Genomic DNA, 24,396 nt, shown 5'->3' on the forward strand with positions numbered 1-24,396 from the left:
AAATGCTTGTATTTCATGATGTGCATTTAAAAACAAACAAAAAAAGCCTGTGTTGCAAAAAAAAAAAAATAACCCCTGGATCCCTCTATCCCCCTTGTGTTTTCATTTGGCAGAATTATTTCCGAGATGCCTGGAATGTCTTTGATTTTGTAACAGTGTTGGGAAGTATTACTGATATTTTAGTAACAGAGATTGCGGTAAGTACAGTTTGCTCAATTTGCTTCATTTACCAACAAAGCTGTACCCTGTCAAGACACTGCACCTTCTCCCTACCAGCCTTATTCCCTAGAGCAGCCTCTGGGACTCATCATGTGATGATGTCCTTGGGTGACCTGGCAGCTTGTTTCCAGTAGCTCTGCTCTTTCCATGGAGATGAGCACGGCTGTCTGCTCCAAAGACTTTCATGCAAAAAGCTGTGATGAGAACGACAGTGCTAGTGACTCTGCGAGGAAACACTCTCTCTGTCTCATTCAGCAAATGGCTCTAACCCTGAGCCATTTTTGCCTATTAATGGAAAAATCCTGTTGAATTTAATAGAGGGAAAAGATCAAAAGAATTCTGTTGAAGACTGCTGCTTTATAGTGTGAGGTGCTTTGCAGGGCACACACACACTTCTGTCCCTTGGGGCTTCTACCCAATCTTGGTCACGGGGCAGAGTGAAGGCGATGAGAGGAGTGAGAAGGGGAGAGGTGATGGGAATGTAGAAACAGCCAGAAACTCATCAGCCTGCACAGTCTGGGTTGGGGGAACATGGTGCATTTCCATTATGTGCACAAAAGCTTTGTGGGGCAATTGATACAACAAACAACTTTACCATAGGATTTGTTGGCCATCCCTACAATGACTGCTGTTTCCCTGCTAATGAGTCCTGTAGATTACGTGAAGTGTACAAACTTGCCATTAAATTCTAGAGGATTTTTCCATAAGGGCAGCAAATGTCTAACTCAAGCCTTGACAGCCTGATATTATCCAATTTACAAATTGCTCCTCTCCTCTCCCAATGCATGTTTTAGCTGATGATGCTGTATCTGTATGTGATGAATTTGAACTCTGCCATAATTTCTTTTCTCAGTCCCTGGGATTTGCTTATAGATCTGTGTTGTACGTGCGCTAAGAACTATGCTCCCCAGACTTCTTTACAGGACGTTCAGCTGGTGTTGAAGACTACATTACCGTTTCTAATAAAATACATTATTACCTAACCTCCTTGGAACAAAAAAGCACACAAAACTCCAAAGCTTTACTCCCCACACAAGTGGCGTTCATTTAACAGTTGGTGAATCCTATCTCATAGACTTTGGATAACCTTTTGTTTTCAATGCACGGCTTACAGCCAGGGTAAAGTTACTCAGATCAAACACAAGGTCTGACTACCATTTCTCTCAGTGCTTATGAGATTTATCGCACCGTGGGCTGGCACTGGATGCTTGCCTCCACTCCCTCTGTTGTGGGACACGCTTTCTTGCCAGACTCAGGCACCCAAACTTTTGCCTTGGTTTGAAAATGCGTGCAAACATTAGCAAGTCAGCCACAAACAGACTGATGCTTCTTTTCCACCCTTCCTTCAGCCACTTTTACTGGGAGAAAGCAGCACAGCCAACTCAGGCGTGGTAAGGGAGGCTGTGGTCTCCCTGAGATTTGCATCTTCTCCTTCAGGAAGGTGTTTCCTTCACAACACCCAGCCCACACACTTCTTATTAAAATCCTTCTTTGTACAGCTATTTTGCAGGCAGAGAGCAGCCATCAGTGTTGCCTGTTCCCTGCTTGGCAGGTAGCAGTCCCTGCTCAGTTAACAGGCCACTGCCTCTCCCTCCAGCACTGACGGGGGTGGCCCAGCCTCGGCAGGCTGTCTGGCACCTGAGGAATTGGATACGGACTGATCAGGTTGGGCTGTGATATGTCACTGAATTTAAGGCAAAGCCACAGCACGTCTGGGGCTGTATATGCATGCACCCAGCTTTTTGGAAGCAGCAGCTGTCCCTTGGCTCTGCTGGCCAACTATTAAGGGTAGGAGAGTTAGTGTGTAGGCAGAGGTTCCCCACCCCTCTCCTGGTCTTTGGGCTGGAGAGCAAATGTGCTCCCAAATACCCTTGTGTGAGTTGGCAGGTACTGATGCAATAACCTCGAGGGTGTTGGAAGTGACGGCATCACCCTTCCACTCTGCAGTAATTTCTCTGGTTTCCAGCATCAAAGATAGCAGCAATTTGTGGATGCCTTTGAAGAGCAGTATGAGTTACCTCTAAAAACAGTCAGTAAACTCCAATAGGGTTAAGTTCCCAAGCACCTATACACCTTTCCATTATCCTTCCAGGTGGTAATGGAGAGGTTTTTGGTTTATGATTAACTAGATCCAGTAAGTCAAACCTTAGAGAGGACTTTCTAATGTAGTTCAACAGCTTCCCCTGGCAGTGTGTCCAATACAAAGCTGCTCACAAACATGTCTTTAATATAAAAGCCCTGTGTCCCCTGGTACTACTCCAGCCCCTGACCTCTTGGTCTTCTGTCTCAGTCCATAGACCTATTTGAGCTCTGCTCTCTAAATCTTCCTCTTCTGCAGCATTTCTGTATAGCCATCATGTCTCCTTTCCACATACTTTCCCCTGCAGACAGAGTGTGCCCAGAGGTCCCTCCCCACCTTCTTGTTAGACTTGTTTTTCAAAACTTCTTTCATAGAGCTCCTCTCTGATCTCTCTCCAGCCCGCGTCCATCTGCAGCAGCACACTCATCCACGCTGAACAGCTTTTGTAGCCACTGGTGTACGTTCCTTAAGCCGCTCACATCCATCTCAGCCTCAGACAGGGACGATGGGCTGAGAGTTCAAAGGCATCGTGCACAGCTTGCTAAAGAAGCATTAGGAGCTTAGTTTGCTTAAAGGTGACAGTGATGCACAGATCTCAGAATTACTGCTTAATTACCTGAGTGGGAGTTTGCAGTGGTGCCCCAAAGATTACATTTATAACAGAATTGTTAATGGCAGCTTTCAGGACGCCTTTCATGGAGCAGTTCGTTCTGCTTCATCCAGTGGCATGTGGTGGAGGTAGTCTTGTACCAGGAGCTCCACTGCCACTACAAGCCTTCCTCCCCTTCCAGTCCTGAGGACAGTCTGTAGCACGTGGGGTGGAAAACAAGCAGAAGGATCCAGCACTCTGCTCCGGTCCCGTTTTGTTGGCTCTGTGATAGGTTGCAGCACGTGTTATTCTGACCCACAGCACATCAGGGAAAACCCAAGGGGTCCCAAAGCTGCCTGGGAAATGCCAGGACTGTTTGGCTGCCTGGGAAGTGGCATAATGCATGTATATCCTGGAAGAGTTACACTTCAAACCATCTTTGTAATATATAACCTGCTGTTTTGTTAAACTGGAGTCACACCCAAGTCACTTAAATACTTCTGGTATTTAGAACCAATTAAAAAAATGTAGAAAAGGGCTGAAAAACCTGATGCAGTGATAGCGAGCATGCTGTCTGCAAACAGCAGGGACCAAGGCAAGGACTGGTGGGTGCCTCATTTGCAGAGTACAGATCAGGCATATAGCCTGGAGTCTTTAATCCCACTGCTTCTGCCCAACCACTCTTTACCCTTTATATTTCCAGGTAGGGTAGAGTAGTAACTAAGGCTCAGGATGAACATCCACTCTGCACAAAATGCTGTAGCTAATGCTGAACCCCACTTCAACTTTCTGGCTCTGTGCATGACAAGGGGTGCAGCAGCTCTCTGCACTGCATTACGGAGCTGAGAATAACCAAAGAGGAGAGCAGGTCTTACTCGTCATGACTCTGAGCTGTGTCCCCAACGGAGGATGACCTCTTCTCCATCTGCCTTCCTCAGCTCCAGCCTCTCCTTGGCTGACGGGCAGCCGCGGGGATAGTTGGGTGGTAGCCCCCGTTAGTCCTTCCATGTGCATTCAGCCCGGTTACTACTCGTTCACACGGGGGGTGTTCTCAGGCTGGGAAGCCCAGGTGACAGCCACAACGTGAACTCAACTGTCAGTCTGCATCTGTCCCCTTAACAACCACCCACGAAGCCCTCCAGCTCCCTGTGGAGAGGGGATGCTTTCCGGGTATGACTTAGAGATCAGGCTCACGAGTAGTTGCAGGAGCACCACTTTTCTCCATGACTGTATTTTCCAGCTATAAGTGTTCTCCAAGGTAAATAAACCTGCTCACCTGGGCGGTCTCATCTTGAGAGACTGAGCTTCCACCAGCCTTGCTGCATCGGTACTTTTAAACCAATGAAAAGTAAAGATAAAAGGAAAAGAAATGTGTTGATTAATTGCTTTATTTTAATTTTCTAGTCATGTCATATGTAATTTACTTTGTGAATGCAGTGGAATATATATATTTTTTTATTTCCTTAGGCAAAAACACGTATGTCAGTTTTTTACCCTCTCAGTAATTGAGGTAAAATAGGTGGCATTAAGGAGAAGGTGTCCTTGCTGACACAGCTGGCCTCAGGAGGCCAAATGGGTGTATGGCAAACTGACATCCATTTCTATGCCTGGAAATATAAAAAACATGCTGAGAAGTGTTTGTGAATTGTCTCCCAATTTGCATTACAAAATGAAATGCAAATAACTACTGCACTGTCTGTGTTACCTTTAGGATCTCAGAATCTGTTTTGGTTTGAAGCATTTTTATTTATATAATTATCATAAAATAACACCCCCAAAAGCCCAACAGTTTTTTTCCAGTGAAATTTTCAGAGTTTCCTTTTTTGCTTGTCCTGATTACTCATTTTCTCTTTTGTTTCCTGTTTTGTTCTTTATTTTCCTTATCTACCTGCTGAATCACGCCATCCAATCAACATACAATGCGAAAACCATGTCTCCGTCTGTATGTTGTGCACCTGCTGCTCAAAAAAATAAATTTGTAAATAAACTTGCAAATATCCATCCATGAAAACATCACATATAGGACACGGTTGGTTTCATTGAATTTAAACAATTATTTAAATTCTCTGCTTTTATTTTCTCTCGTTTTTCTTTAATTTAATTCGTTTTGATGAGATTTCCGATTGCACTGGTGAAAAAGCCTCACTGCAGCGTGCCTCAAAACTGGCTTCTGTTCTGCATCTTCTTCCCCTTGGCTAATTGGTGACGTGAGGCAAATGCAGTTACCAATAGCCTGTTCTCCGCTGTTTGTTACACCTGAGAATGATAAAGGGGAGACTGACACTTGCTTTATTTTGGTGGAAAATTGAGTGAGAATAGGAGGGAAGGATGCTTCTGGATGACCTGGAGTAGAGAAGATTGGCTGGCTGGGGAACCCTTCATTGTGTAAGTGGTGGTACCAAATTCAGTTCTCAGAAACTGGTTTTGTTTTCTTTTATCATGAGATGCATTGAGCTTTCTGCAAAGGGAAGCAGTACATTTAAGAGAACTGCCTTACAGGTATTTTAAGCCCATGGTTTACGCTGTATTTTAAGGCAAAAAAATTATTGAAGTGATTACAGACTTGCTTCCTGCAAATCAAAAGAGAAGTCATAGGAAAGAGTGATTTTTATTCAACTTTGAAAATTCTTTGTGATACCAGCATATAGAAGCATTTTGCCACCACAGTGGACACAGAGTCCCTGGATGCAAAAGCAACTATCTCAAGTAAAATGCATAAGCCATGCTATGAACAGGGCTGAACCAGGTCCCACTGGGAATTTAGTGCCTGATTCCAAAGATGCCTTTGGAAATACTGGTCTTCATCTTTGAAAATCATAAATTAAGCAAAAGAGGGTGAATAAAGAAAAATACAATCTAAAACATAAATGTATTCTTCCATTCTTAATTATCTTGGCTATGGTTAATAACACAAACAAGACCATAATCTTATAAAAAATACTTGCTTGGCCACCTGACAGCAGCTCTTGGCTCTGTGTTGACATCTAGACTTCCTGTTGCACAGTTGCTGTTAAGAAACAAATTGGCATGAATCTTCATGACAGACTGCAAATAGGCTTCATGCATCCTTCACTGAGGGGCACAGAAGGGCATTTTCTGCTAGGAGGCAGCAAAGAAGAAAACAACAATGTATAAGTTAAAAGTTTGCCTAGTACAATCTGATACGGGAATTCTCTGTGTGTGCTGCGGTGGCTGGAACCATTACAAATGATCTGTGAGGATGTCTTTGGAGACTTTGCCTTCTGCACCCCTGGCCCAGGAAGCACAAGTGTGTGCTCTGGCATCAGCTGTGCACATCAAAAATACTGAAAAAAAATCAGCTTATCTCCATTTGGCCAAATTTTGGCCTTGTTGCTGTCCACATTGCAGGTTAAAGATTTAAATGCTCATCCTGCAGTTTGTTAGGATTGCAGTCTCTATGGTCATATGTGCAGGTCCAGGCTCCTTCCATCACTCGACATCCAAGTTACATCTCTGGAGCACCAAGTTGTCCTCTGGAGCTGCCATCTTCCTTCCACTGCTGATGATGGGAGCCTACAGTGACTACAGCAGAAGCACCAAAGTGGAAAGGTAGTAGGGAACGAGGAGAGATCTGGGCATCACATACATAAAATCATTTTTCTAGTGTTTCTGGCTCAGGATGAAAGGAGATATGATATGATATATGATATGATATGCCTGTAATGGCAGATTCCCCAAGACACAGACAAGTGTGGCAAAAATCTTTGACTTCTAGAAATCAGCAAGGGTTCTCCCCAAGCTTCAGAGGAAGCCAAGACCCTATGCAAGATTCAGGAACTCTTCTTCAGTACTGGCGATGCTGCAGGCATTTAAGTGGGAACACAGCCATTTCCTTGACAGTAGTTCCTTAGCAGAAGAGGTTAATTCTTGTTGATGCCAGATGAGAAGAACTGCCGAAGCTTCCTGAGTGATCCCATTCTTGGCTTGGTTGGATTCTTCTTCCCACAGCTCTTTGCAGCTTTTGGTGAGCCCTTCATTTTGAGGACAGAAATCTGAAGTTTCAGGTCCAGGGGTTTGTTGTGTTCTGCAACTGGGCTGCAGGAAGAAGCAGGGATGAACAGCTCAACTTCTGCTAGATTTATTGCTTTGTGGCAGCATAACGTTACCTCCTTCACTAAATCCTGCAGAGTATGTCCAGCTGTGGCATAAAAACCTCATATTCTTACTGCAAGCTTAAAAATCCAAAACACTAAATCCATTGAGCTGGTGCTTTGCCACTGGTGTACAGAATGGAGCTCATTCTGCATCCCTGCGGACAGTGGGCAGAGCTCCTGTGCTGGGGAGGAAACCACTCTGCTGCTGAAGATGCTGGAGGAACAGATCCAGGCAATGGCTGTACGCCCTATTCTTCATGGATTTTCTACTTTTCAGAATGGAAAATACCCTAAGAAAGGGTAAAAGAGCAGGATGCCTGTGGTGGGACAGCAATCAAGGCCAGTTCTTTACCTGTGGTATATGTTCTCTCTGTTTTCCTCCTGCTTTGCAGTTTGCTCCAGGGATGCATCTCTCAGCTGGGCTTCCATCATGCTCCTGTCTTGGGAAGCGGTGGCTGTGCCCGGCTGTGCCCAGACCCCCAGGGCCTGGCGGGTGGTGGATGTCTTCATTACCAGAGCTCCCTCTTGTAGGAAAATAGTGACAGGCCAGGGGAAATGTTTTTCAAACATAATTTGCTAGTCCTCAGGTGGATCGTAAAATCATAAAGCTATGGTGCTCTTGTGAGCATCAGTCAGCCTTTAGCATCTGTGCAACAGAAAAGCAAAAAAAAAAACCTGGAAAGAAAGGCCTTGATAACCCAGAAGATGATCATATGTGTGTCATGTTACAAAGGTGGCTAAGTGGGAGGAGAATTGATGCAAACCACTGTTATACACAAGAAATATTGCAATGTGGAGTTTCCCCTTTAACTGCATGCAATTCTAATACCTGCCTGGACAGTTGAGGTGTTGAAGGACAGGTTTTCTACGTGCTGTGCTGAGGGTTACACACGCGGAACCCTTCCATCCATCACAAGCGTGTGTAATTTTGCCCTGCTACAAACAGCGCAGAGAACGGTCCTTCGAATGGTCTGCTAATGTTGGTGACGGTGGATTTTCCTGGGTTGTAAGTGATTCTCTGCAGAGCTGAGACTTTCGCTGCGCTTTAGGAAATGGCAGTGCATGAGTCAAACAGGGGAGGATTGGGGCTGGAAAAAAAAAAAGGGGTTATGGACTGTTTGTCCCTCCAAATCCCAGGGAGTGGGGGGTTATAGACATAACTGCACAGTTTTGAGCCCCCTGTTTCGTATTGTGTGTATACAGACTATCCTGTATAAAGCCTCATGTAGCACAGGGATAGCTTGTGCTAAGTGTGACATTACAGTCAGCCCAGACCAAAGCAGATGTTAAGCATGGTGTCAGCTGTGATTATAAGATTATAGCAAAGTCTGAGCAAAACAATGTTATTGCTGTTAAGCTGCAGTAATGTGAGAAGAGGGAAGTAAGACAGGTTCATATGCAGAGAGGGATGCTGCAGACCCTGCCTGTGCATGTGCTCCTTGGAGGAGGGTTAAGCTTGTGCACAGGAAAGACCTGGCTTGAGCATTGCTCTGAAGGGAATAAAGACTTGCAGGCCTGATGCCCACGTGCCACAAACGTTACACATAAGGTCTGCTCCAGTTCCCACTGGTGGGGAGACATTCCGTGATTAAATCGGGCTCTGGGTTAAACCTTTGCCCCGTGCTGAAACCCATTGCAGCTGCTCTGTGGAGGTGTATCAGCTGGCACCACAGCCAGCACGGGGGGAACAGGTTACTAGGGACCAGATTAGTGATGGCACCCAGTTACCCAGCCGTGATCCATCTCTGCCCCTTCGGTCTTATATGGCCCTTACCTGCTAAGGTGAGTCCAGCCAGTATTTTGTGAAAGGAACGTAAGTGATGTAAGGAGCTGAGGCCAAGAGACAAGCACTGAATTTTTAGTGCCTGTTTTACGGACCTAGAACAACCCAGGGGAATCCTCGCTTATGTTTTGCCTGCCAGGGCTGATTTCTGTTGCTGACTTGAATGAGCTCAGTGTTGTCTGCTCTTTCATTGAACATACCTGTGCTTTTCTCTTTTCTCTTTATTTGAGGATTGAGTCTGATATATGGTCTGTGCCTAACTCTGAGCTGCTTGCATTTTTAACATGAGAGAAACCGAGTGCATGCCTGAGACTGATTTCTTGAACTCTTTGATGGGATTGGTGGAATGCAATGCTAATGGCCCCAAAACTGAGCTGGCATTTAAATAAATGAATAGATCCAACAAGCCCCCCAAATTCAGCATGAGCTCTGTAGCCAAATGAGCAAGAAACATGGGTCAGTTCAATATGACTGGATGTCTTCTGGTAAAACAGTAATACAAGGGAAAGACTATTTTTGCTCATCTTTACCACCAAGAGCTCCTTATAATTATATTTTCCACTCCACTGCTTGATAGTTTGAAGTGGGATGCTTTCTCTCTTTAGCTAACTCAGTCAAATAAGTGGCTGTGAACAGAGATTCACAAATAAGTGAATTGGAATCAGTACGGAAAGGGGGGGGATATATTTCATCTCCTTAAAATAGGAGGGCAAGAGGGATCTGGCTTTGCATGTTTTGTTTTGGAAAGAACCCTCTCTAGATTAGCTCATTGGGGCAAGAAACCTCTTTTCCCTGAAGGAAAGAAAAAATGGGTTGCGGGGTGGGGAGAATCATACAAAACAAATGGAAATCAGAATCTGTCTCCAGCAGTTCTTTGATCCACCTGCAAAGGCACGTTTAATAATAATTTAAAAAAGCAGCAGGTTCCTAAGGCACCCTCCTGCTGTTGAACACTCAACCTCCCCAATTGATTTGCTGCCATTGATCCATCTTCCAAACAGTCTTGCTGGTGCAATTTCTCCTTGACGAGCCTGTCCAGTCACATGTTGTATAAACGTTTAAAACCTCCAGGTTAGAAAACATCCTCTTTCTTTCAAGGATGTTTTATTCTTCACTGGACAATGCCTTTCTTTGTTTCAGTAGAGGCTATGTACGCAGTCCCTTGCAACTGTCTTGGCTTAAGTTCAATTGATTGTAGAAAGTGAGCTGACCAAGACTTCAAAACAACCTCATTCTTTACAAAATGATAATGTGGCACCATTACCTCTCCCTGAGTCTTTAGGGGGAGAAAATCTGCCTGACTCAAAGAAAACAAGACCTCCATGGACAGCGTGAAAGGGCCTTTTCCTTTTCTATCATTGACCCAGTGGCAGAGGGGAGGGCTCTTGTGGAGAGGGATTTTCTCATACTTGCTGCATGTGGAGTGATCTGCACTGACGAATGTTTCTTTTGGAAGGTTTTCTGGTGGCCGATTTGCTGCTTAGATCGTGAAGCTGGTAATTTTAATTTCTTTTTTGCGGGCTGTGGTTTCTAATCGCGTTAATTTCTGAAGGACACAAAACCTTTACTTTCCACAGGACAACTTCATCAACCTCAGCTTCCTGCGGCTCTTCAGGGCAGCGAGACTTATCAAGCTCCTTCGCCAGGGTTACACTATCCGCATCTTGCTCTGGACATTTGTGCAGTCTTTTAAGGTGAGTGTTAGGCAGGTGGGAGGCAGGGAAGAGACACAGGGAGATGGTAATGCTTGGCACGTCTGTAGCATCCTCCATTGAGTATCAAAGAGCTTCCTCTTGCCAAGGGAACAGCCTCTCTGCACCTCTACAAAGCAATTACAGGAATATTAATTCTGCAGAAAAGCTAACTGATTTGCGCTGAACATCCCCTGAACACTGCATGTCCTGAATGTTTTGGAAGGTGAATCTGGAAGCTGGGTGGCTACTGATACAGGCTTGCAGCAAGTGTGCAAAGCTCATGTTGCCCTTGAAACTACTACAAAATCCCTATGGCAAAGTCTTGAGACTCGAGTATTCGCATAAGGAAACAGTAGTCTGACTAGTAAGTGCCTTCATGCCTGCTATTTGCCTATTTGTCTGCAGCAAGTGTATGGTTAAATTGCTTTCACCAGGTTTCAGTCTTGGTAGAATCTTGAGGTGAGACCCAAACCACTGCATTTTGGTAATACAAACTGTGAAGCTGTATAACACAGGGCTGTGTTTTCATGTCGTGGAGGATTACAAAAACAAGTTTTTGTTCTAGAATCATAGAATCATAGAATCATTTAGGTTGGAAAAGACCTTCAAGATCATCGAGTCCAACCATCATCCATGCCCAACCATGTTATGGAGTACCCCGTCTACGTGCTTTTTGAATACCTCCAGGGATGGTGACCCAACCACTTCCCTGGGCAGCCTATTCCAATGTCTGACAACCCTTTCAGTAAAGCAATTTTTTCCTAATATCCAACCCAAACCTCCCCTGCCACAACTTGAGGCCATTTCCTCTTGTCCTATCTCCAGCCACCTGACAGAAGAGACCAGCACCCACCTCACTACAACCTCCTTTCAGGTAGTTGTCGGGAGCGATAAGGTCTCCCCTCAGCCTCCTTTTCTCCAGACCAAACAGCCCCAGCTCCCTCAGCTGCTCCTCATAAGACTTGTGCTCCAGGCCCCTCACCAACTTGGTTGCCCTTCTCTGGACACGCTCCAGCACCTCAATGTCTTTCCTGTAGTGAGGGGCCCAAAACTGAACACAGGACTCAAGGTGCGACCTCACCGGTGCCGAGTACAGGGGAACAATCACTTCTCTGCTCCTGCTGGCCACACTATTTCTGACACAGGCCAGGATGCCGTTGGCCTTCTTGACCACACTGCTGGCTCATCTTCAGCTGGATGTCAACCAGCACCCCCAGGTCTTTCTCTGCCGGGCACCTTTCCAGCCACTCTTCCCCAAGCCTGTAGCGCTGCGTGGGGTCACTGTGACCCAAGCGCAGGACCCAGCACTTGGCCTTGTTGAACCTCATACAGTTGGCCTCAGCCCATTCATCCAGCCTGTCCAGATCCCTCTGTAGACCCTTCCTACCCTCGAGCAGATCAACCCTCCCTCCCAACTTGGTGTCATCTGCAAACTTGCTGAGGGTGCACTTGATCCCCTCGTCCAGATCATTGATAAAGATATGAAACAGAACGGGGCCCAACACCGAGCCCTGGGGAACACCACTTGTGACCCGCCACCAACTGGATTTCACCCCATTCACCACAACCCTCTGGGCTTGTCCATCCAGCCAGTTTTTCACCCAGTGAAGAGTACACTTGTCCAGGCCACGAGACACCAGCTTCTCAAGGAGTATGCCATGAGAGACAGTGTCAAAGGCCTTGCTGAAGTCGAGGTAGACAACATCCACAGCCTTTCCCTCATCCACTAGGCAGGTCACCTGGTCATAGAAGGAGATCAGGTTGGTCAAGCAGGACCTACCTTTCATGAACCCATGCTGACTGGCCCTGATCCCCTGGTTGTCCTGCACGTGCCATGTGAGCACTCTCAAGACAAACTGTTCCATGATCTTCCCTGGTACCGAGGTCAGGCTGACAGTTGAGACAGTTGCTTTGCCTGGTTTCCTTTACCCCTGTCCTTCCCTCCGAGCAAGCCTCAGCACATCGTGGCAGCTGGTCCATTGTGGCGCAGGGGTGACTGGCCACAGCAGCTGGATATGGCTCTTCTGACCCTCAGCTGCCTTACAGCAGCTTCATTCTCAACTTGTGCTTAGCTTCAAGTTAGCTGTTTTCCAGATCTAAATAGGAGCCCACATACCCCAAAGCTGGTTATTTTTAACAGCTCTCAGCTGGTTTGCAGCCCATTTCAACAGGTTGTTGTGTTTTAACCCTGGTTATGGGGCATGTTCATATCCTGCAGTGCAGAGAGATCATCTAATCTGAAATCAGGATTTGTAGCACTGACACTGAGCTCTAATGCACCAGTATTTATTGACTGTGCAGCTGCAGGGTGCAGACCCCCAGTCCATTCAGACACAGGCCCTCTCCCAGAAAGCACTTGACCTCCCTGGCTCTGGGCATCTCACAGGACTTTCAGAGAAATATAAGTAGAGAGGTGATGTGGGAAAGCAAAGCACAAGGAGGTCAGGGAGCAGCAGAAGACAGATCTGTTCACTAGCTCACGGCCGCAGCCAGCAAACTTCATCTCCTGCTTGCTGGCAGGGTGCCACGCTCCTGAGCACTGCCTGTGCATGTGGTGGGTGGCTTGGCGAGCCTAGGGACCATACCTCCGGCTTTGCACAGTGTCTCACCTTCTTCTGGGCTGAGCTCTGAGGTCTGTGGGTGATAGCTTACGTCCTGGGTGCTGTCACAAGTTCAGGGGAGCTTGCCTGCAGGTCGGTGCAATGTCAGGGTATTTTGCATGGTGCTTTCTGGAAGGTGTTATGGTGGCAACTGGTATTAAATGACGCAGAGTGCGGTGGGATGCAGAGCAACCGGTTTCTTTTGCTTTAGCTGCGCTTTCAAATACAACATGGTGTCTGAGTCAAAATGATGCAGAGAGGTTATTTTAGGTGATAAAACTGCGTGGAGGAGTATGCTCTCTCCAAAAATAGAAGACTTTTTAAGAGAAGAAAGACATTTCTGTCCTGCAGTGGAGAGAGATGCCGGGTGGCTCTGCCCACACTGGCCTGGGAGTGCTGGCCAGCCCCGTGCTGGCTGCAAGAGAACTGGGATTCAGAACTGGTGTCAGCAGAGCTTGAATGCGGCTATTGCTCTGCACCAGAGCTGGTTGGGAGGCAAGTTTCTATTAGACCTTTTAGGGTATAGAGGCAAAACCTTTTTGGAGGGTGAAGCTGGGAACATAGCAATTGCTTCTTTCTACAAGCAACCTGGAGAAGAACTGCAGGCATCTGTGCTGTTACCCCCCAGCCAGGGGTTGGAGTGAGTGTTGTATTACACTGTATGTCCCTTTGGGAGACACCCGACAGGCAGCTGGTGCTCTCGCACTCAACTTCTGTGTTATGCTTTCACCCAGCTGTCAAGCAGCTAATGGAAAGGGACTGCGATCTGGGGGGTTGCAGTGCCTTAGATTTGTTAGGTCGTGTTTTCCTTGAGGGTGGATGGAGGTGGTGTGGCTGCTGATCTCACCTTGTAACTCATGAGGAATCCTGCAGCCAGGAGAGCCTCTACCAGAGGCTGAGATGTGGGGTCTGCATGTGTAAGATGTTCCCACTCAGGAGACTGTCCTTGGACTGTGTAGTCTTGGCTGGATCTTGGGAGAGGGGCTCAGCCAAGGCCCTTTTCAGTATAAACCCAACCCTTTCCAAAGTGTGTGTGCAGAGTGCTGCCCCTGAAGCAGAGCCAGGACTGTTCCTGGGCTGCATGGGGAGCTGCTTGTCTCTCTTTCCCCCAGCACTGAGCTCTCGGTCCTTGTCCCTTGTGCAAAGGTATCCAGCAGAAACCATATCAGCCCTTTGTCCTGTGTTTCCTATTGGGCTCCCCATGGGCTGCATAACCCCTCTCCTGCCCCGAGCATCACATGGTCTAGTTTTAGGGCAAGACTTCTCATTTTTTCAGCTATTACTAATTAAGAGGCGTTAATTACCTCTTCGTTTAGCTTGAGTGGAAAGTAGCTATTACTTTCAGCTTGGGTGACATAATTACATTGTAGCCTTCACTGATTTCTTGCTAAAACTCAGAATCTTTTTCTCCTCCTGGAATTGCAGTCTGTGCTTGTTTCAGAGCAGGAATTTGTTTCTTGGATGTATATTTTTTTCTCGTACTAAATTTACAGCAAGGTCATTAAAAATTAATGCTCGTACAATTATGCATAGAAAGTGCCAGTGCCTGCCAGTAGCTCCAGTATTTGCTGCAGAGCTTCTTATTGTGTTTCCCCTGCTTACTGCTTATCTGCTTGCAAGGATGTATAGAGAGCCCTTGGAAAGCCCAGACTCTTTTGTGATCAATGAATATCTGGCTCCAGGGCTTTGTCTTCTAAAGGCTGCCAAAATTGTTCATATTCTCTTCCCAGTTCCTTCATCTGAAGGACAAATGCCACAAAATACAGTGTTGCCCAGGAATTAAATGCTACTGGCTGACATACGCATTTGCTGTCATTAATACCACCTTCTCCTTTTCCACAGGCCTTGCCTTATGTATGTCTCCTCATTGCAATGCTCTTCTTCATCTATGCCATTATTGGCATGCAGGTAAAAATTTTAGCTTTAATACTGATCCTGCGTAGTTTGCTTTTGTCCTGCTGGTTCAGGGTGCAAATGGGTTATTGCCTCCGCAGCAGGATCAACAACTGACCAGGATGAGGCGAAAGGCTCTTCCTGTCTGGTGTCAGAAAAATGAAAAGTGCAAAAAAAGGCCGCTTGTTCTACCCTTATTGCCAGGTCTTGTGTTGAATGTGGCCCTGGGTGTACAAAGGGAGAGAGTGGGCAGGCAAACCAGCTGCGGGTGAGCAGCCTGCAGCACAGCATCTCTGGAGGCGGTGGTGGGTAGCCGTGTCTCCCGTGGGCAGGGCATGTCCCTTCCTCTGGGTACGGGCATGTCAAGAGGCTGAGAGCAGGGAGCAGCTCGGGCGCTGCACCTTTCTGAAAACAAATGAGAAAGTTTTCTTGGCCTGGGACGGAGCTGAACTTGGGTGTTGGGTCTGTGTGAAGACGAAGCACATTAACCTTGTTTTTTTCCCCATTTGATCTCCACAACACATTTTTATCTCCCCGTTCAGCACAGAAATTAGTCTAGCTTTTGAGATTCCTTAAACCGGGACAAATTATTTTCCTGCCTCTTCTTCCAACTCCACTTGATCTAGCTTTATTGATAATGTCCACATGAGGATGTGTTTGGCCTGAATCGCTTCTGTTTTCTGTGGCAGGTGTTCGGAAACATTGCGCTAGATGATGAAACCTCCATTAATCGACACAATAACTTCCGTACCTTCCTCCAAGCCCTGATGCTTCTGTTCAGGTGAGTATAAAATACCATACAACTCACACATGAAAAATAAAATAAGCCTTTGGTTTTGTATGTGCTAGTTTAGCTGCTGAGACTTAGGCATCTCTAAGCAAGGTATTTGGAGTAAAGTATCCGTTCCTGCTTCCTCCTTCTCGGCATTAAAGGTTGGCCTGGCACATGTCCCAGTATGACAGATCTGATTCAACACACCAGCATCTCCACAAAGTGACACCCAGTGCTGTGACACTCCACTTCAACTCAGGCAGAAGCTTAACGTGAGACAGAACCCGCCTGGTTTAACTGATTGATGTGCTTCCTGTCACGAAGCTTACTTTTTTTTTTTTTTAAAGTGGGAATTCCTTTCATTGGTCATTTTTGCATTACCAACAAGTTAACACTTCATACATCAATGCCACCTCTGCTTCAGAGTGAAAGTGTTTCCATCTGGGTTCATTCTGCCTGGAAACTAAGCTTTTTCCAAAGAAAAAAAAAATCAATAAAATGTCAGATTTTCATTTTCAGACCCGGCAGAAATGAAGTGCAGGCCCTGCTCCAAATCAGAGCAGCTTGGGGAAGATTTCACTTATCTGGATGTGCGCCGTGTTGTGTGGAGACACAGTGGTTAATAACTGCTCTGGCCCCACAAGCAGCTGCCAGCCATGCCGAGGCTCGGCAGATTATGTGGCGCTTGTAACTGGATATCTTGCCTGGGATTTGGTTTGCATAGTTTCTGTGAAGCCAGACGGAAATGAAATTAGCCCTCTCTAGCTCAGAATAATCACTTGACTCAAAATTCTGAATTTTAATAAAACTGGATAATTATTTGGTCTCATGTCCAGACCTCTTGGTCCCTTTCCAGACCCACGCGGCAGCTGCAGTGGGACAGAAGGGGCAGAGGCAGCAGGACCCCGATGGGAGAGCAGGTTTCTGCACAAGGGAATGGGGCTTCAGGATTCAATGCAACCAGTGGGGGAATCTGCTGTATAATTCAGAGTAGCCTGGAAGCTATTTCAGTTCACATTGAGCATCAAGTTTTCTCAAAGATCAGGAGGAAGGCTTGTGAGCTGGCTCTGTGTACAAATTAGCATGGCTGTGAACAACACTGCAACAAGACGGGCTGTTTGTGGTGCTGTGGAGGGATGTCCCTCAAAGCACCTCTGAGTGTGGTGCAGAAATTATAGAGGGAAAATCTGAGGTTATGTAGGAAGTCAGAGGAAGCAAACACGGGGATCTGCCGGCTTCCGATCCAGGTGTGCATGTTGCAGAGGGTGGTTTATTTTGAGGACAGACCCTCTGGGACTCCAAAGTTTTTCCTTTTGGCTATTTTTCTCCATATAGTAGAAGTTAGAGGGGGAGGAGAGAAATGATGAAGAAAACCCAGGAGACTGTCATGAAAAAGGGACCCAAGTCATTATGACCAACCAGACCATCCTGGTATTTCTGTAGCTGCCTGATAAAGGAAATAAGAGATTCAAGTGGAGAAGCCTGGTTTCATTTCCCATCATCTCCATTGGGTTTACAGCCAGCACTAGTACAGAAATGTTAGTTGCTTCAAAAAGGAACAATCTAAACTCTGTTTACTTACATTTGCACTGGACTTGTTTAAATCAATCCGGTTTTATTCTCCGTAAAACCAATAACACTTAGGCTACCTGAGACTGTTCGGTTTCTTTTACTCCCCTGTAACAGAGGGAAAAGTTGTTTCTCCTTTCTTTTTTGTGTCAGCAGGCTGGTAGTTCAAATTCCTAATGTAAGTCTCTCTACCTGGACACAAACTTCCACCTAATTAATTTAGTTAATTGGGCACAGTAATACTGCAAGGTGGATGCCCCCCTGGGTCTGTAATGGGGAGGGGGTAGGATAAGCTCACCTCTGCCCTCTCTGTCTGCAGGAGTGCCACAGGGGAAGCCTGGCACGAGATCATGCTGTCATGCCTGAGTAACAGAGCCTGCGACCCGCTCTCCGGCCTCACCAAAAATGAATGTGGCAGCGATTTTGCCTACTTCTACTTTGTGTCATTCATCTTCCTGTGCTCCTTCCTGGTAAGTCGGTCCCAATCTCTCCCAAAGGTGAGGTGCTGGTGTGGTTCCCCCCCCAAGTCCTTCCCTCCCTACCCCCTTGCTTCCTCCTTCTCCCTAATTATGATTTATACAACATTACAAGACAATTTCACTAAAACCCATTTATCACCCTGGTGATAAAACCCCTTTAATCCCCAAAGAGACCATTTAGTCATGAGTTTAAAAGGAAGGTTTTTATCTTTTTCTCTTAGGGGGGTCTAATATTTGGAATTAAGAATTAATCTGTTTTGTCCTGATTTGTAACATGGTACTTTGAAGAAGGGGATTGAGGAGGGCAGAGTGAGAATGGCCAGGATAACATTGGTTCAGAAGTGCTTGCAGCAGGCAGTTGGGAGCATCACACTCATTTGATGCCTTGTGTTTTGTTTTGTTTGTCAAATAAATGCAATGATATTTTCTTCTGCAATGGTGCCAGGAAAGCTTTAGACATGAAAGTACACAGAGCTGTTATACTTGATTCATGCCTGTGGCCATCATACGAGGCTGGGTCTAAGCTTTAATAGGTTTGGTTCACTTTCCTGTACCACTGGGACAGAGGAATGGAAAACCAGGGACAGGGACCCAATTAAACTTCAAGCAGGAAGAGATAAAAGTCACGGCTCTGAAATGTACCAAAAAGCAACGTATCAAGCCTACGTTCAGTTCCATGGTTTGCTTTAAAATATAAGATTTGATGCTTTGTGCAGCTAATCCCTGCTATCATCAGAAACCTTTAACCAGGAAAAAGAGGTACACGTGGCAGTTTGATGCTGGGTATAGATAGACCAACTTCAATGGCCCCTACTGAGATCCTTTGTCTGACTGCTGTTGCCCCTTTGACATCCTGTGGTTTATTTCTTCTGCATTAAAAAAACATGGAGCCCTGAAAGCTTATACAAAGTTAATGCTCCATTTACTGATTCCTTCAGCACCCTGTATTTTAAAGCAAATTTTTTCCCTTGTACAAATCCCTAACCCAACCTCAGACATTCTCATTGTTATTTTCAAGTGCATTATTGTTCCTAAAGCTTTTTCTTTAAAAAAAACACAACAGCACCCCCCCACACTCACCCTTCCTGGCTCACATCAGCCGTCCCACTCAAAATGTAGTAGCAGAATTGGAGGCTGGAACACATCTGTGCAAAATACAGCTTTGCGTGAGCTTTGTCCCTGAGTCAGCGCTCCTGGAAAACCCTGTGAAACCGCACCCTGGGCTTGCTGGCAGAGAGAGGGGAGAGCCCTCGCAAAGAGCAAAGGCAGGGAGGGCAGGCTCCAAAAACAGGCAGCGGAAAGCCAAGCAGCTGAACTGCTACGGGACAGGACTGTAACTCATTTCTTAAAATGTGTTCAGCACTTCATTGCAATGAAACATGTGGTTCCCCACAAGCAATTAAAGCATTACAGAGCCACAGCCTTGCCAGGAGGGCATGTTTTTATGGTTTGTTCTATGTTGTTACACCATGGACTGAGGCTGGAATTAGGTAATGTATTTGTTTTTAAACGTTGTTTCTGGCTCTTTGTGGATGTCCAACTTGCCATAATTTTCCTCCTGTAATTTACACTGTTGAAAAATATAAATTGAAATTTAAAAATATACGGAACTTTAGAAACAGCTGTACACAAGCAAAGGAAAACTGTACTGAGCCATGGCTGGAGCTGGGAGCAAGGGAAGGGGACTTGGGATCAAGGGGCAAACTTTCAAAAGTTTTGCTGTCTCTTGATGCTCTGGGGGTACTGTGTTACATGTGGGCTACCTGCAGCACGTGAGTGAGCCCTGCTGATACGGGTATAGTGCTCGCAGCCTTTGAGCAGCTTATTGACAGCTGGTTTGGACATCCCTGTCCAGTACTGCATAGTGCACTGCAATGAGGTCCTAGGGCTTGTCTAGGCTGTATTGTACAGAGACCCTGCGAGCATCTAGGAACCGGGGTGGCACAAAGTACTGGCTTGATTCCCCAAACCCAGCAGAGTTGTTTGATGTAGCGCTGCTGCTTGTTCGAGCTGACAAGCCCTCACTCTCAGCCACAGGAGTGAATTCACGCACGTTGCTGGAGAGGCAGAAGCCTTGTTTGCAGCTGAGGCATTAGCAGGGCTAGCATGTGCTCAGCTCTGCGCTCTACAGCTTGGCCTGAAGAAGACCTTTGGGTCATGTAAGACACCTCAGTGCCGCAGTGTAAGACACTGATACGCTGGGGGCTGGGTTCTGCTCCCAGCTTTCTGTTGGGGTGGGTTCCAAAAAAAAGATGGACTAAAGGTCTGAGAAGTCCCTGATTAGCATTTGGTGGCGATATGGTGATTCGTTGTGGACTGTGCTGGTCTGTACTCATGGATCATGTGTTCCAGCAAGAGCCAAGACCCCTTCCTCCCTCCAGATCACACAGGAATAGGAATTCTTTAAAACTGCACAAACCCAAACTCCACTGCCTGATTTTCTTTTAACGACCAGCAGACTAGCTGAGGACATTCATATTCAGTTTAATTCTGCTCATCCCCACATGAGAGCTCACAGGCTGCTTCGCTGCAGTCTTCCTTGCTCAGCGTGGTGCAGAGGAGCAGCACTCACAGCAGCAGCTCAGCCTCCCAGCCTCCCTACAAAAGACACAACGAAGGTAGAAAGGAGCCTTGTGCCAGTCAGGTCTTTATCTGGCACAGGAGCATCCATTCCCGCCTGCCTTCCTGCTCTTCCATTCTGCTGGCTGCAGCTTGATCTTTTTCCATTGAAATCCTCGTGACTCTTCCATTGGCTTTAATAAGGGGAGAATCTTTATATGCCAGAAGCGTTTGCCGCACTCTGTGTTAATGGCCGTTAGGGACAGGAGCCTTTTGTGTGTCCTGCCCCTCGTCTTTCTGGGGATCTTTGAAGGTTTGAATTGTTGTGAACCTAAAATAGGACATTCAGGCTGAAGAATGGTTTTTCTTCTAGCTGTTCTTGTCTCGATGTGCCTTGATATGAAAGTGCTGGAAAAGTTCACATCACCTGCTTGGTGAAGCAGCCGCTGCACTCGTGGGCTGGTGTGTGCTGGCATGGGGTGAAGAAGGGGCAAGAGCCAGTCGGGCTCTGGGATGGGTCCTGCTGTAGGGCATCACCAGGGATGGGGATGTGGTCAAACTGTCTGCGGTCAAAAGCTGTGGCAAACCTGCCGCATAATGCAGAGCTGGAAGTGGCTTGCGGCATGCAGGGGAGGAGGAGGTGGCAGCAGGGTCCCCAGGGACCCAGGGCTAAGTTTGTAGAGTTTATTCTCTAGGGTGTGGCTGCTTCTTGTAGAAACCACACACCCTGCTAAGGGAATCATACCTGCTCCCCTTCCAGCTTTTCCTCTTCCTCTTCTTTTTTCTTTTTTCTTTTTTTCTCTCTCTTCTCTTTCTTTTTCTTCTTTTTCTCTCTTCTTTCTCTTTCTTTTTCTTCTTTCTCTTTCTCTCTTTTCTTTCTAACTGCATTATTGCTTCCTCTCTGCAGATGTTAAACCTGTTTGTGGCTGTGATTATGGACAATTTTGAATACTTGACAAGAGACTCCTCCATCCTTGGGCCCCATCATTTGGATGAGTTTGTTCGTGTCTGGGCTGAATATGACCCAGCTGCCTGGTATGTATGCTGTTACAATTATCTGTGGAGAAAAAGGATATACACTGTGTATAAATACCATACCTATACACACATACAGCCTGTTTTAATGGGAGTATGGCTCCAGAAGGAAAACGACTCCAAACCTTGAGGTAACATTGGTGGTAAATGCTCAAACTTCAATTCACTGTGCACTGGAGATGAACAAACCTGATGTCATTACAAGGGCATTTCCTTCAAATAGACACAAGATAGCCATAAACCAACAAATCAAGAAAGCAAAACACACCCTCCTCCCTCCCCCATCCTGGGGCAAAAATTAATAGGGTAAATTCAAATGATCTTGGTTAAATGGCCAAGTAGAAAAGCTTTTTAGCTTTTCCAAAAGACCTTTGATTGCCTTTGGTTTCAGCATCCACTTTGGAGATAAAAAATACGCTGAATCTCTTGCTATTGGCAGTACTTTAGGAAACTTGGGAGGCTAGGCCTTGTTATACCTCATTTGTGCAGCATTTATCTCCTAGTTGAGAACCACCTTAATGGTTTCACAAATCCTGTGCAGAGACCTGAGGCCACACACAAAAAAATTTCAAGTTTTCAAGGTGCTCTCTCTCCCTTAAAAGGAGATGATGTACTCCATTGCTTTGCATCTGAGTCAAGTGCTACAGGCTCAGACTTCATCATTTGCTTTCACCCACCTGTGAGGCAGTAGGAAGTGACATGATGTTTCTCAATGTAACAGGGGTTTGCTGAAAACGTGATTTTTAAACAGACACTTCTCATCAAACCCCATGTTTTGATCTTGGAAGCCTCCTTCTAATGACATCAAATTGTAGAAGGGAATTTTGTTCTTCTAAATAATATTTTAGCTTTTGGACTTGCAGTTGAAACATAAGATGTGCAAAATAATAAGAAGAAAATGCAATAAGCCTAACTTTGGAAGCATTTCAGTTCTCAGTGAGTCTCTGATAAAATGTTCCTGATATATGAGTGTGTTAAAGGAGGAAATGGTTTTCTCACAGCCAGACGGTGAGGTGTTTGGTTTTATGGTTTTATCTCTGTGTTTTTCTTATTCAAAGACACTCGCAGGGAAAGCTGCACACCTGGGCTTAGGTACCACGGCAGCGGAGGAGTGGCACTGTGCTGTGGCAGACCCAAGAGCCACTGCTGAAGTGTTTTAAGGAATTTTTTTAAAATGAGGGAATGGCTCTGACCAGTGATCACTTCTAGAGCAAGACTTACTATATTGCTTTTCTCCATTGCCCACAGGAAGCTACTGCACAACAGTCCTGGTGACTGTGTTTTCATTTCTAGATGCTCTGAGATAGAGGTCACAGTAATTTCCTTGATGTTCTGCAGCTTGGGAATTTGCCTGTTGGGAGACTTTTTTTTATTTAAGCCCTACTGATTTTGTATCCATTTTCCTTCCATGAGTTACTCTGCAATGAATCTCCTCTGTATTTGTAATGAAGCTGCCTCCAGCTCCTCCAGTCTTTCCACTCTTTTTTGTTTCCCTTCAGTAGAGACAGATGCAGAAAGTGTTTGTATAATCAGCATCTCAAACTCCCTGCTAGGATGCAATTAAGCTGCTTTAAAATCTCAGTTAAATTGATTTAGGTTAACTTTAAATGTAAACCTATTCCAAAATGACTGCATTTCTCTGAACTGTGTGTGATTTTAACTAGCTCAAAGCCATCCTTACTACAAGCCTGCATATATCCTGCACACATACTAGCAGCCTGTAATCTCCAAGCAGATTTTCATTACAAGGTGCTCTGTAACAGAGATAAGTCCTTTGTGGGTATTTGGCAGGCAGTAAATAGCTTTTTTTCTTTTTTAAAATCCAGTCCTATCTCTTACCACTAGAAAATCTCAATGAGACTGAAAACTTGGGAGTGCCCATTCTCTCCTTGAAAAATAGTCTTGGCTCTGATTAGCATCCGTGGGAGGAGTAACACACCTGCAAGGGAAAAAATTAGTATCAGTGTGGTTTTTTAACATTTATGTGTTCAGGAACTTTCTACCCATAAGAAGCACAAGCATTAAGTTTACAGAAAGATTTGCTCGCTCTATTAATTCTGAGAGCAGACGTTACATTTTGAGAGTCACTTAGGGGCCAAACCTTTTCGCTTCTAGAGCTGTTAATACAGAATATGTCATATATTAAGATCCTAATTCTGTTTTTCTCTAACCTTGTTCCTGTTTTGCTCTGGTGTGAAGCTATTGATGTTGGCAGAGTGACCAGGGGCAGAATTGCAAATCAAAGGACAGCCAGGACATGATGCTCGAGCCTTGATCCTAAAACATGTGCATGTTCTGGATTTTCCGTGTGTGAATAGTTCCACTGAAATCACTTATGTTTTTGTAAGTGGGACTAACATTTCCGCAATTTAAAAGTAGTCTGAAATCCATTCACAGTTTAAGGCCAGAACAGATCTTGTGATTATTTGGGCTGAACTTTTGTGAAGCTCTGGACATGGCATTTCACAATAGCTATCCATGGACTGAGCTTAATAACCTGCCTTTTAAGGTACTGCTCCTAGCAGTACACCCCATTTCAATCTGAAGACACAGAGCTTTAGAGGACCCATTTTTTATTTAGCTGTTTTTTCCACTAGCTGGTCAAACTCACTGAAAGAAAAAGTTGATCCAATTTTTGTTTTCCATGTGAGCCATCTCCTTTTAGCATTTCAGCTCCCAGTATAGACAAGCGTAGGGGAATGATAAATAATCACCACAGCATAATTTTCAAGAAAGAAGACTCCCAGACAGTGTTATCTTATACTTAGATGCAGGTGAGCTGGTTCCTACTTCCATCTGTCACTAATTGATTGACTCTCTCAAGGTCTCTTCTTTGATTGTCCCAAGGAAAAGGGAATTACAGTGTTTGTCCACTTTTTGTGGCTTGAGACCCTCGATGAAAGATGCTGCATGGGTAAAAAGTACAAGTGTTGTTATGCTTTTGTTATATAGATAATATTTTAAACGTGGGCTTAATGTGTATGCATTTACATACATAATTCCAATATC

The 24,396-nt window shown here is 45.5% G+C and overlaps 1 protein-coding gene across 1 annotated transcript in view; it reads left to right on the plus strand.

The window, feature by feature from the left end:
- CACNA1B (calcium voltage-gated channel subunit alpha1 B) overlaps positions 1-24,396 on the plus strand; it is a 310,121-nt gene that overhangs the window by 254,080 nt on the left and 31,645 nt on the right. Inside the window, 6 exon segments of the mRNA XM_075054744.1 lie at positions 114-206; positions 10,364-10,480; positions 14,923-14,988; positions 15,663-15,754; positions 17,634-17,784; positions 21,260-21,387. Coding sequence (XP_074910845.1) covers positions 114-206; positions 10,364-10,480; positions 14,923-14,988; positions 15,663-15,754; positions 17,634-17,784; positions 21,260-21,387 — 647 coding nt within the window.

Source organism: Buteo buteo, chromosome 23, assembly GCF_964188355.1.
Source record: "Buteo buteo chromosome 23, bButBut1.hap1.1, whole genome shotgun sequence".
Classification (NCBI taxonomy): domain Eukaryota; kingdom Metazoa; phylum Chordata; class Aves; order Accipitriformes; family Accipitridae; genus Buteo; species Buteo buteo.